Raw genomic sequence first — 13680 nt, forward strand, 5'->3', positions numbered from 1 at the left:
ACCCTTATAATGTATGCCAATTTGCTAGAAAAAAGAAGCTTCTTGTTGTTTCTAGTACTACTAAATCAATACAAACTTTTGATCTTTTACATATTGATATTCGAGGAGCATGTTCTACAACCTCCATTTTGGGTTATAAATATTTTTTAACCATAATTGATGATTTTTCTCGGTTTACATGGGTCAAATTAATGAAATATAAAGGTGAAACTAGGGATCACTTAAAGAATCTGGTCAATTACATCCCATCAAACTACATGTGTTGAAATGCCTCAACAAAATGGTGTAGTTGAGTGAAAGCATCAGCATATCATGAATGTTGTTTGGGCATTGATGTTTCAAACTAATTTACTAGCATCTCTTTGGTCTTATGCTATCATACACTCGGTTCATCTCATTAATCGATTACCTACACCTTTGTTACAAAATCAGTGTCCTTATACTATTTTTTATAAACAACAACCTGACTTAGGTCATTTAAGAGTTTTTGGTTGTTTAGCCTACTTTACTACTTTGGAACATGGTCGAACCAAATTATCTCTAAGGGTTAGGAAAACTATTTTTATTGGGTATAAAAAAGGAACTAAAGGATAATTGTTGTATGGTATTCAACCCAGACAAATTTTTGTTTCAAGAAATATGGTCTTTTATGAAAATTCTTTTCCTTTTCAATCAGTGATGAATCTTACATTACTAGTTCAACTCTGCCAAAACCAATTTGTGATAATAGTGCACCCTTGGATATAGATGATCTCACCACTTTTTCAAATCAAGAGAGTGTAAATAATTCCAATTCAGTTACTACTACAACACCACATCCCACCGTTTCACAACCTTCTAGACACTCCATGAGACAAAGAAAACATCCACACTACTTGAGAGATTATCACTACTATCTATCTGTTGCTTCCTATACCAGTCTGTCATATGGTAATCATTCTTCCTATGCACATTATCCTTTATCTACTTTTATTTCTTATAATAAATGCTTCCCTAGTTACAAAAATTTTTGCTACTGTGTATCTTCCTTAATTGAACAAAAACATTCACTCAAGCTTCTAAAATGGATTGTTGGGTGCAAGCCATGAATTTTGAAATTAATGCTCTTGAATAAAACCGCACTTGAAGGATAATTGATCTTCCTTCCAATAAAAGGCATGTGGATTGTAAATGAGTTTATAAGATAAAATTCCATGTCAATGGTACCATAAAGAGGCATAAAGCCTGCTTGGTTGCCAAGGGATTCACACAACTTGCAAGAGTAGATTATTTTGATATTTTTTTCTCCTATTGTCAAACTCACAACAATGAGGGTCATTCTTGCCGTAATTGCTGCCAAAAACTGGTTCCTTGACATGCATTTGTCCTTGGTATGACAGCTTCTCATCCTAATAAAGTTTGTAAATTAAAAAAAAAATCATTATATAAGTTGAAACAAGCTAGCCAACAATGGTATGCCAAGCTCACCACAACTTTATTAGCTTTTAAATTCACACAATCTTCAACTGATAATTCTCTCTTCATAAAGAAAATAGGGGCATCTTTTACTGTATTATTAATCTATGTTGATGCATAGTTCTTGTAAGAAATGATTCTAATGAAATTGAATCTATTAAGGCACACTTAGACCATGAATTCAACATTAAGAATCTTGGGAAACTTCGTTACTTTTTAGGTCTTGAAATATCTCGCTTTTCTATTGGGATTGTGGTTAATCAAATAAAATTTGCTCTTGAGTTGCTGAAAGAGAATGATATGCTTGCTGCCAAACCTATATCTATTCTTATGGATCAACCAAATTCAATAGCTCTTCAAGAAATCCTTTATCTGATCCACAACCTTATCACAAATTAGTTGGTTAGTTGATGTACCTTACAACCACCAAACCAGACTTAACTTTTCTTACTCAACAGTTGAGTCAATATGTTTCTCAACCAATGGATACTCATCATAGTGCTGCCATGAGAGGTCTTCGCTACATCAAAGGTTCTCCTACTAAAGGTCTTTATTTTCGTGCCAACTCATCTCTAATTCCTTCCAGTTTTGCTCATTCTGATTGGGGTAGTTGTATTGAAACCTGAAAATCTGTTATTAGGTATTGCGTCTTTCTTGGCTCTTCCTTAATTTCTTGGAAAACAAAAAAACAAACAATTGTATCTCGTTTTTCCTCTGAAGTTGAATATAGGGCTCTTGCAGCTTTGAGTTGTGAACTGCAATGACTCCATTTCTTGCTCACTGATTTGCAAGTTCCTCCCACTGCTCCTATTTCAGTGTTTGGTGATAATCAGTCTACTATATACCGGGCTCACAATCCAACTTTTCATGAACAAACAAAGCATATAAAGATTGACTGTCATGTCATCCGGGAAAAAATTCAAAGTGGTATTCTTCGTTTGTTGCCCATTTCTTCTTCTGCACAATTGGCTGATATGTTTACTAAGGCTCTTCATCCCAAAGTTTTCACACAATGCATATCCAAGCTTGGACTTCGATGTTCATAGTCACGCTCGAGGGAAGGTATTACCAAATAATTAATCATGTTTATTACAATTTGTTGTTTTTGTCTTTTTTCTTTCTAAACAATTTTGCATAGTTTATTATTACACGTGTCTAGTTTGTTATATATGGATGATTTTCTTCATCCTTACACATAGAGACTTTGCCTTTTCTGTAATGATATCATGGAATTAATGAAACATTTATTATGCACTCAAAATCTTCGTTATCACCTTTCCATTTCTTTTAATTTAATGGTTATGGTGAGTTACTCTGACTGTAATTTAAAACCTTGTTCCCATCACTACAAAAGTAAGTATTGTAAGAATTGGCTGAATTCAAGTTTTGTGAGTAATACATAATGTTCGTACCTTGTTTTAAATTAAATGCTGTTTTCACTTCTGCGTCCTTTTAACTTCAAGACCTGAAGGTTTTTAATAAGATTGGGAAAGGTAACATTCAAGATGCTCTTCTGAGTGGTTCCACCATATTAGCACTCAAGATTTGTCCATTTAAGTTATCAATAATAAACAATAAATACATTATAATATCGTAAGAGAATCCTGCATTTACATTCCATTGTCAACTTTGCGCTATAGCTAAATAGAATAGTATGCTTGGTTTAATCTATACTAGTAGTAGGTGATTGTAGCAGGATTTACCTTGATATTTTTAAGAAACATAAATCAGCATCACATACTATAATATCATTATTTCTTGCTAACGTAGAGAATCAGTTTGCTGTTTTTGGTTTGATGATGTTTGAGAACTAGTTATAACTGACTTTTTTACACCAAAAGATGTCAATCATCTGTTCTCCTGATAGAAAGGCTTCAGAAAAAGTTTGTAGCTGAATAAAAACATCAGCATCTCCTTAAAGTGGCCATAGCTTGGTCTTTGAAAGAAAACTTTCAATCATATGTTCCAATCTCATTTTGTAGATTTCGAGCCTACACTGTTGCCTTCACCAAATGGCTTCAACAGTTTGAACAAGTTTCCATTTGAGTTTCTTTATTAAAAAGAGCTAGAGTACAATGCCTTTATGCTATTCATCACACTTGCATTTAGAAGAATTTCTTGAACACATAGATCCCTCACCCGTTTAATATATTTCCTCTTCTATCAGCTACAACAGCTACCTAAGACCCAATATCGTAATTCCGATTACCTTGATTATGGCAAACTAACTGTTTCATATATATCCTTCTTCTGTCAAGTTTCCACAGAATTTGAACCTCAATTTTATGCTCAAACAGTCAACTTTGCACATTACAGAGGAATTGCAACAAGTATTATTCCACTTCCACTCGATAAACACACAATTGGTTGTAGATGCCTTAACAAAATTAAGCACAAGGCAGATGGGTCTAAGGACTGATGCATGGCCATTTGATAACAAACGAATTCACACAAGCTGGTTTGGATTTTACAGAAACAGTTTCCTCTAGTGGCAAAAATTACAACACTACTATCCTTTCATTGGTTGCGGTAAATGGCGCATTTAGCTATATATCAACAATGCATTTCTAAATGGAGATTTAGTACATAAGATTTATACGGAAATTCCTCAAGGATACCATCCTTCACATGATTCTCCAAATTAGGGGGAGAACTTACAGGGGGAGTTTATGGCTTGAGGGAAGCCTCAAGACAATGGTTAACCAAACACCAAGTTTACAACAACTTTTCTGCAGCATTGTTCTGAAAGTTGGAATGAGAAAAACCTCTCAAAAAGCAAATAAGCCCTCTTTTTACTTGAGATACTAATTTATTGGATGAAGACCTCTGCCACCACCAACAAACCCCAATCTAAAATTAACACAGCTTTTGTTGGATGCATAAACATCTTATTGGCAGCTTTAACTGACAATATCAAGACCACACATTAGCTATGTTGTGCATAAACTGAGTCCACTTGTCTCTCAACCTCGCACTACTCGCTTTGATGTGGCTCATCAGCTGCTGCAATACATCAAAAAGCACCCGTCTCCTGGTCAAGGAATTCTATTTTCTGCTATGTCCAGTCTTCATTTACAGTCTTCTGCTAATTTTGACTGGGAAATTTGTCCTTATCTTATACAAGGAAATCTGCAACTGGGTTTTGGTGTCTTCATTGAGGATTCTCTAGTTTCTTGGAAGCCCAAAAGCATACCACCATATGTAGATGCTCTGCTGAAGCTGAGTATAGTCACTGGCTGAAGTTGCTTTGCTAGTGAACTAACATGGTTCTCACAAAACTTCTACCAAAATCCTCACTCTAACTGTTATTAGAACATCTTCCTCCCGTATTGAGGGGAGTATTACAGTTAAGATACTTAGTTGAAATCCGTTAGAACTGTTAATTTAGTAGTTCCTTTTATACATCTGTTATTTGCATCTATAAGCCTATTGTTTATATCATTTATATCAGTCAGTCAGTCAATCAATGAGAATAATTTTCTTTCACCCTTTTCATTCTTTTGGATTCAATAACTTGCGGCCACAATCTGCCCTAGCCAAACCAGAAAATGGGACAGAAAATCTAAGTTATTGTGTATCAGAGGTAGCTGTGAGAAACGAACCAAGAATTGGAAACATTTGTGGCTATTAAGCATTTTTTATTTTATTTCCAATTTGGTATGATTCATCTTAACTATCGTAATACAAACATACCATGTCTGTGTTGGCCACAAAGGCACAACTACGTTGAAGAGTGGTTCAAGTATCCTTGATCAGTTCCAAGATGATAGCAGGAAGATATCCGTCATTACTAGAACCCATATCAAATTTATCCACCACAATAAAATATAGCAACTTTCATGACTTTTATTCCTAAGTAAAGGAGATAAATAGTACTACTAATTTAGATCGGTTTAGTTGTCAATATGAATCCAGAATAAAAACTGAAGACTAAAACACATAGAAGCTCAATAATTACAGTGAAGGAAAGACATGATTTATATAACAAGCACAGAAGCTCCAAAATTGTCCTCCCGGAGCCCTTATACAACTAGAAACATACAAAGCAAAATACCAAAGCAAGATTCCTAAGAGAAAACTGAAAATGAAACTAAAAGGAAACCCAACAAGTCTAGTAACGAATCTGGCAATCTTGGCCCCTTGCATGCATGTCTTACTGTACAACAACATAACAATAAAGCAGACAACTCAAGGCCGGAACTGTACCAAATTACGTCCTTCAAAGTTTCAAAGTCAAATCTGGTGTTGAGTTCTCTATGTCTACAGGTGGATTAACCCCAGTAAAACTCAAATCTGAACTTCCAGTCAGTATGAAATTCTGATGACTATCACCAGCCTCGACAACCTGACGAAAACTACCCGGCCACAACAAATCTGACTCATCATCTTCCAAGAATATTGGGATGCCAACATACCCTTGATCAAATCTTGCGTTGCTTTTTATCTCAGGAGGCCTCATTGTTGGTGAGAAGCCATGGTGCAGTGAAGAGTGTGCCTTTACTCCTAAGGACCTAAAGGAACCATGAAGAGGGAGAGATGCTAGATTGGCATACCTTTCAGAGAAAAATCCCATTCTCAAAGCCCTTTTTGCTAATGTTCTTTCTCTCTTGTGGGCATTCTGGTGTCCACCAAGAGCCTGAGAGCTGAAAAATTTGCGCTTACAGTAATTGCAAGAGAAGACTCGTGATATGGTCGCTGCTGTGGTTTGAGAAGCAGGTTCATTGCTGCTCTCGCTAGTGCTTGAGAATGAGAATCCTATTGAATCTCTTCCCCCTGGCTCACTGTTCTTGAAGTTGAGAGTTAAGTCAAGTGAAATAGCATCTGAATTAGGATGACTCCCAATTGGATTTGTGGTGTGGGAAATGTTAGTGAGGCTGTCACTACAAGGACCTATAGAGGTTTCTTGAATAGAAACATTGGAAGCAACCTGGCTGCTAACTTCAGATTCATATTCTGCATGTGCCTCAACTTCAAGATCAAAGTTTGGTTTCATGATGTAGCTGTGCTCAAGTTAGAAGCTAATTTAACAAATAGGAGTGGGAGTTAACCACCAGATTATCCAGAATGAAATCTATTTCTGAGCTTGCTCTGGGATATTTACTTTATCCTGCAATTAGTTAAGCCAAGAAAATCAATCAGCTCATTAAGCAATCATAACAAAAATCTTGAATCAATACTGATACTGTGAAAGATGACTAGATACTCATCCAAGTACCGTGTTTTATGATTCCTATGGCTTAAAAATGAACTTTCCCTGCTGGAAAAGCATTTCTAGTTGGTGCTTGTTTGTTTCATTATATGTTTGGCCAGCCAAATGGGATATTGGATTGGTAACTCGTAGCAGTGATCGTAACTCTACTCAAATCTGCTAACAAAACCATTATTTAATTGCCTTTTCGGAATTTGTTATGACATATTCGGTTGAAAAATGTAATGTTTAAAAACTACTACTATTTTCAACACAAAAATTCAACCATCCTATATTCTAGCTTTTTCAGACTTGCCGACTAAAAATTCATATAAACAAGAATGCCGAGTGCTTAATAGGAAACATTCAAAGCCATCCGATTTACGAAAGTATGATCGAATATTTGAAATTAGGGTGAAATCAGATTGTAGAATACAATTCTAAAATCTTTAGCAAGGAACTCATACTGTCTGAATCTTCTTCACATATGCTTGTTGTAAGTGATTAGCAAGGACATGCCATGAAGTTCATGAATAATTAATTAGCCAATATCAGTGTTTTCACATTTCATCATGGCCAAAAGTATCATCAAAATCCTGTAATTGTTAACTATATTTAGTAATATACTATATCTATTTTGAAATCAATGTTGAATCTGATATGGAGATTCTTTCTTATTATATATTTCCAAGGACTCATTGACCAAGGAGATTGAACGTCATGAGTGTCTCCTGATGAAAGAGAGAGAGAGAGAGGACGAAGCACCCAGAAAAAACTTGAACACCATCAGTTTGTAAGAGCAAGTCAAAGCTTGGAGACAGTAAGACCATCATTCAGCACACAAAACAGAGACAAAGAAGAACATTAATATGGAGATCCAACAACATCAACATATCGAAAACAAAGAACTGCATGAAGATGGTTGTTTCATCTCAGTCCCTCTCAATTTTAGAATTAAATCTACCTGGACTTCCATTCTGTATAAACAAACACCCAGTATAGCAACAAAGAAAGCCTACTTATGACAGTTTAGAGAGGAAAATTACTCTGGAGGCTTGGCTAGAGAGGCAGATTTTGGTGGAGGCAAAACGGGGCAGGCACTGATGCGATGACACAAAGTTTGAAGGTAAAATCCACATACCATTTCCTTTATTCAGTATTTCAGAGTCATCTAAACCCAAGAAAGAGTTGAGAGAAGCAAAAGTGAAAACCAAAGTAAGACAAACAGTACTTACTTAAGTACATAGATGAGAGTGCAAGAAGGTTGCATACCTTCTCAAATTTCAAGATCAAGTGAAAGTGGCCTGCTTCTGAAATCACCTAAAAACTGCTTTGAAATCGGAGACATCTGTTTCCAGTGTAGCTTTCCTAGCTATGACTGTTTATGAGAAGACAAAATTGGTCATTGAGTTTTCTATGTTTCTGAAACACTAATAGAGGGTAAGGTGTGGGCTTAGATATTTTTTTCTTTTTTATTTAACAAGTTTAACTGAAAAGGAATAAAAAGCAAAGAAGAGTAAATGGGGAGAGAGAGACATAGAGATGGTGGGTATTGATGTTTAATTATGGGAAAGAACAGGTAAGAAAGAAGTGGAGAGTTAGGGAACAGAGAAGTCAGAGGAAGAAAAGGAGGTTTTGGGATATATAAAAAGAGAGTGGGAGATATGATCAAATTAATAATGTGCTACAGTATTTTCAGTGTCTCTTAGTTAGTGTACTCTAATCTTTTTTTTTTTTCTTTAAGTAAATAGTCTATAAAACGGTGCTTTTAAATTGTTATCTCATTACAACTTGCCATAAATGAAAATTTTGTCCATGACTGTGCAAAAAAGTTTATGCTAAGAACAACATATAAAAATCTAAACTTTTTTGTTTTCCTTCTGCAAAAATTTAGACTTTTCTGAGAAAGCTAACAAGTGAGAAGCAGTTACAAAGTTGAAAGTAGAAGTAGGTTGATGAGGAAGAACCGAAAAACAGGCCAACAACAGTGTAATCATTATTCCCACCAAAGATTCTGAAGCCTCTAGCTTTCTTTCTCTCTCCATCTTCACCACTTCAAAAGTGTTTCAGATAACACCAATGCATGGGGTCAGATTTCAAAGTTTCATGTTTGGTTCCATCTAGCACGTCTAGCATAACTACTCTTCCCATCCTATTCGGACCATCCATATATTATTCATGATCCCATGTACTATGATATGACATCATTTGTTTCTTAACAACTCCACTCACAATAAATAATGCAACTCCTGTCCTTCACTTCCCAACAACCCTTTTTTACATAGTATTTATGAATTATGTGAACCCCCTCGCTGTTTTTTTCTTTCTAAATTCCATTTCTGCTCCTTCAACTTGCTTTCGGGTTTTAGATAGAATTATAAAGAGACACCAATTAAAGCATCTTGTTATTAATTTATTCACTTAGAAGACGGTTGGGTTTGTTTTTCACGAGCATCTTAGAACATACATAACTTGTGTGTACCGTTTTCATTTATATCAGAATTCAAATTTCATTTAATAATTTACATAGAATTTGTATTAAAAGATTGACAAATGCTGCTATCTATTGCTTTTGAGTATTGCTTCATCATATTTGGGAAAGAAATAAAGTTCTTCCATATCTCAAGATTCCTAATATTTATGGGATTTAATTGTATAATCATGACATGGATGTCATGATATGAATGTTTGATATTGTTGTATTCAAGAGTTTAGTAAATCATTCGAGTATGGAAGAATTTAGGAAAACCTTAAAGTCAGAGTATTCATTGTCAATATATTATCTTTCTGAAGTGTAGTCTTTATTTATATTAACAGTTTCTTCTTTAGAGTTGCAATTATGTGTCTATAATAGCAATTTTCTTACTATTATTATGTATTGATTACGATAATTTTCTTTTCTTAGTATGACATTCTTTTTTTTATAAGATGAATATTGATCCATATTATGTTTTGGATCAACATTTTTTTTATTATTTCTACACCTTTTTTATTATAATGTAATTGATCCTCTTCATCTTTATATTCATCTGTCATTGACCAACATCCTTTGAATTTTTGTGATTGGTGAGTGTATCGAATGAAATATGGACCGAACGGTTACTGAATAAAGTCGATCGGTCTATCTGCTATTGGTCAAATGGTTTGGGCCGTAATTGGGTCAGCGCTTAAGTTGTTACTGGGTCAACAGTCCAGCAGATGATAAAATAATCAAAGAATATCTAATTACAGATATTGCAACCAACCGGATTTTTAAGTAATCTGATTATATCTTATTCTGTTTATATTTTATTGGGCTTGTATCAACTCAGGATCCATGAGGTAAATTATAAATACAAAGTCAGGTACGTTTTCACTTATGCTCAATTCACACTCCAAAACGTTCCATTCACATTCTACTCACGCTCTACTGAGTTCATAATACTCAATTATCATAATATATGTCCTGAAGGCAACCGCGCGGTCCCCACTGAAGGTCGAGCGGTCGAAGAGGAGCGAGCGGCTCATATTGAAGGAAAGCGAGCAACTTCGACAATTCAGGCCTTCGGATGCAAGGAGAATACGTCAGAAAGGTTAGTGTCTCAGTCTTACAAAAATGTTAGTATCTCGGTCCCACAAAATATCTACGGAAACAGTGAGTGTAGTTAACACCACATAATTTAGTTAATAACATAGCATTCAAGTCTATTTTTTTGGGCTCATTTAATACTATATTATCCAAGTCAAATTTTTCATGAGTTTAATTAACAATACATCAACACAATAATTTCATTTACTAGTGAGCTCACTGTACACATTAGTATTCAAATTAATTTCTTTCATAGGTGAGCTTAATTAACACCACATTTTCCCATAAATTTTTTTCTTTTATAATTGAGCTCAATTAACACCGTACCATAGAAGTTGATTTGTTGGACAAGTGAACTCAAATAACATATATGATTTGACCTTTTTTTTTTATTGGAACCCACTTAACAATATATCATCCTATTTAACTTTTTCTTATAGGTGAGCTTACGTATAATTCGAGTTGATTTTTTTATAGTTGAGTTTAGTTAACACTATATCATCTCAGTCAATGTTTTGGTAAATAAGTTCAATTGACATCATATTATTTGAGTTGATTTGTTTATAGATGAACTCAATTAACACCATATTATCACAATAGATTTTTCATGGAAATGGATTAAGTAAAATTTTTAAAAGAAAAGTTAAAAATTGAATAAAATTAACCAAAGTTACGCAACATTTTCCAAGAAAAAGTCACTAAATCTATTCCATTTTTATAGGTTAACTTACACGATCATAGCACTATATAAAGATGAAGACCTATAAATTTATTATCTTAATATAAACTTATTATCTTAATATTTTTTATTAAAGGTGGTGTTAGTATCTGTATTCAACTCATGTCTCATTAGTGTTGAATGTCTACTCAAAAGTTGATTATTTAATATTAGTATTTTTGTCTATTTATTTACGGTGAGTTTCTCTTCTATTAAAATTGTAATTAAGGTGCACCACTCCTTTCTTTCTTATTTTCTCAATTATAATATTTTTTATTATGTTGGTATCTTCTTTCTTTATTTTATTATGGTATATATCAATATTTATAATTAGATCCCATAATCTTAATTGTAAGAATAAAATATTATTGATCTATTTGTTTTTATTAATCGCAAAAAATATATCAAGGATATTCAACACTTGAGACATGAAAAAGTTTATATAAAAGATCGAGATACCACTTTTAATCTAAAATTTTAAAATAATGAGTTTTTAGGTCCTTCTATTTTTATATTATTCATTTTATTATTTTTATTCCATATATGACTTCCACCTAATCTTGAATTTCTAACATGATATTGTGACCATATATGATTATATCCAATCAGGTTAATTTTATATAATTCGGAAAATACACATTTAAAAATGTAATTCCAAGAGAGTAGAAATAGAGGATAAAGGATTTGTTAACTTAGTTATTGTACCCAAATGATTACTAATATTATCCAAGAAAGTACAAATTTTCTCTTAGAAACTATATTGGAGTCGGAATGAAGTCATTGGACATGAAAATATAGCTAAACCAAGTGGCAAATGGAAGTGGAACATATATTGTTGTTTGTTCGGGTAAAAGGATAACAATTTGGACCATTACGTCGGATATAGGAAACCAAGTGGATATAATCGAGCCAAGAAAGGAATGAGATTGGAGGGTTTGCATTCCATGGCCTTCAATCTCCATCATTAACATGACAGTTTTTAAAAGATAATGGTATGGTCCATTATTCCACGCACGAAATTATAGAAACATAATGGCCATAGATCCAACATTTGCTCTTTTTCAACTAGCAACCGCCCTTTTTCTTTCCTTAATTTGATCTTTAATATCAACCACGCGACTTCTCATCCCTTGCTTGTGATGAGTATATGGGTCACACAAATCCATCATGCTACACTATCTAACACTATCTAACACTATCATCACTCACAATCCTATATATCTTTCACAAAAGGGAAAGCTACCACCTTCACTTCTTTAATATCACCCATGCCCTTAATATCATCATTTCAAATAATTAACATTTTTTACCCACACATGCAATTGTCTCACCACAACTTCTCTTCAATTATTACGTCGACACCCACAACACTACTTCAACTGATAGCAAAAACCTTTTATTTCAACCGTTACTAACTTCTTATACTTTTTAGTTCACTCAAAATCACATATATCAAGCTTTTAGAAATTTAAGTGTGAGTTCAAGTTTGATATTGAATAGAAATGAGAAAATAGAGTACGGTATAAATGTGAAAGACTCGTTAACACAGTGTCTTAAAGTTTTGAGTAAAGAACAATGTTAAATCCTTATTGTTACTATGGGCTTATAGTCGACCGAATGGTAAAGGTGCAAGAGAGCCTCTAAGTTATTTTGAGCTCATGGCCGACCGATGATACCTCCTAGGCAAATGAACTGAGCGGACAAACAGTTAACCGCTCGGTAAAATGGGCTTGCAACCAACCGAACGATAAAGGGGTAGAAGAGTCGGCAGACCGATGATACCTCTCAGGTCAATAAACCGATCGGTTTAAAGAGCCGTTAAGGTAATCAATAGTAATAACTACCGGGGAATTAATGAAAATAATTGTCATTGACAATTAATAATCTCATTCATGGGTGATTAATAGTCAGACCTAACGGTAAGCTTATTATAATTTATAAATATTTGTCTGAAAAAGAAGACAGGTAACTTGAACTTGAACTGAAACTTAGAGCTCTGATAACTAAATCTTGATTACAAGATTAATACGCGAGGTCACTGACTTGAGCGTCGGAGTGTCTTTTGCAGGCACCCTTCCCTGCGGCTTGGACAAGGAGAAGAGAGAAGAAAGCACAACTGGACATCGGAGCGGACAACTTTGAATGTTTTGGATTAGGATTCTAAATCCTGTCAAAACACTTATGTAGTTGGGTTTAGATGTAATCGATAAACCTCTTCCTCAATAGATCCAACCGTGGTATGTCTTTTATGGGTTTATTCCCTCTGATAAGTATTGCTATGAATTTAAACATGTTTTTTGTCAATTATTAAAATGGGGTTGGTGGTAGCATCAATTATCACGCGATGGACAAAGTAGAATAATACATAAAAGCTAGTTTTGTAATATATTTTTGGGGAGGCACTGTACATACATATACATAGGGCATTGCTATTGGAGCATCATATGGATAATGGATCCAACATGGGATCTATTGTACGGGTACAATCACAACGGTACTCCGATGTAACAAAAAAGAATCGATTGAGTTTTGGAAGAATATGCTTCCAACACATCGATATATGGTTTCAGAAATAATAATACCAAAGAATTTTAGTGTGTCTTGTCGGTGTTCCATTGTTTCTTCTTTTTTCTCTAACTTGGTAAAATAAATGCATATAAATACAACGACACTGTCTTCACACAGTTCTATGTTTAGCAGATGTCAAGGAACCACCTCGGTTTTGGTTTTAGTATTTTCAGATTAATTCCC

General features: G+C 34.2%; 1 protein-coding gene across 4 annotated transcripts; it reads right to left on the minus strand.

Moving 5' to 3' along the window:
• Nucleotides 1-5409: 5409 nt before the first annotated feature.
• Nucleotides 5410-8263, minus strand: ZFP4 (zinc finger protein 4). 4 transcript variants are annotated; one of them, XM_088092687.1, is made up of 4 exons: nucleotides 7916-8263; nucleotides 7690-7814; nucleotides 6671-6820; nucleotides 5410-6562 (listed from the first exon to the last, which is right to left on the minus strand). In XM_088092687.1, the coding sequence occupies exon 4, from the start codon at nucleotides 6446-6448 to the stop codon at nucleotides 5675-5677; it is 774 nt and encodes a 257-aa protein (XP_087948813.1). In that variant the 5' UTR covers nucleotides 6449-6562; nucleotides 6671-6820; nucleotides 7690-7814; nucleotides 7916-8263; the 3' UTR covers nucleotides 5410-5674. The 4 variants fall into 4 exon arrangements, with proteins under 4 accessions (XP_087948813.1, XP_047158469.1, XP_047158470.1 ...); XM_047302513.2 differs by lacking the exon at nucleotides 6671-6820; XM_047302514.2 differs by lacking the exons at nucleotides 6671-6820; nucleotides 7690-7814.
• Nucleotides 8264-13680: the final 5417 nt, after the last annotated feature.

Source organism: Vigna umbellata, chromosome 1 (genome assembly GCF_029865625.1).
Source record: "Vigna umbellata cultivar VRB3 chromosome 1, Vumbellata_1.0, whole genome shotgun sequence".
NCBI classification, from domain to species: Eukaryota; Viridiplantae; Streptophyta; class Magnoliopsida; order Fabales; family Fabaceae; genus Vigna; species Vigna umbellata.

Excerpts from the sequence above, each read along its gene's own strand:
- ZFP4 (XM_047302514.2), bottom strand. The coding sequence starts at position 6,448 with ATGAAACCAAACTTTGATCTTGAAGTTGAGGCACATGCAGAATATGAA.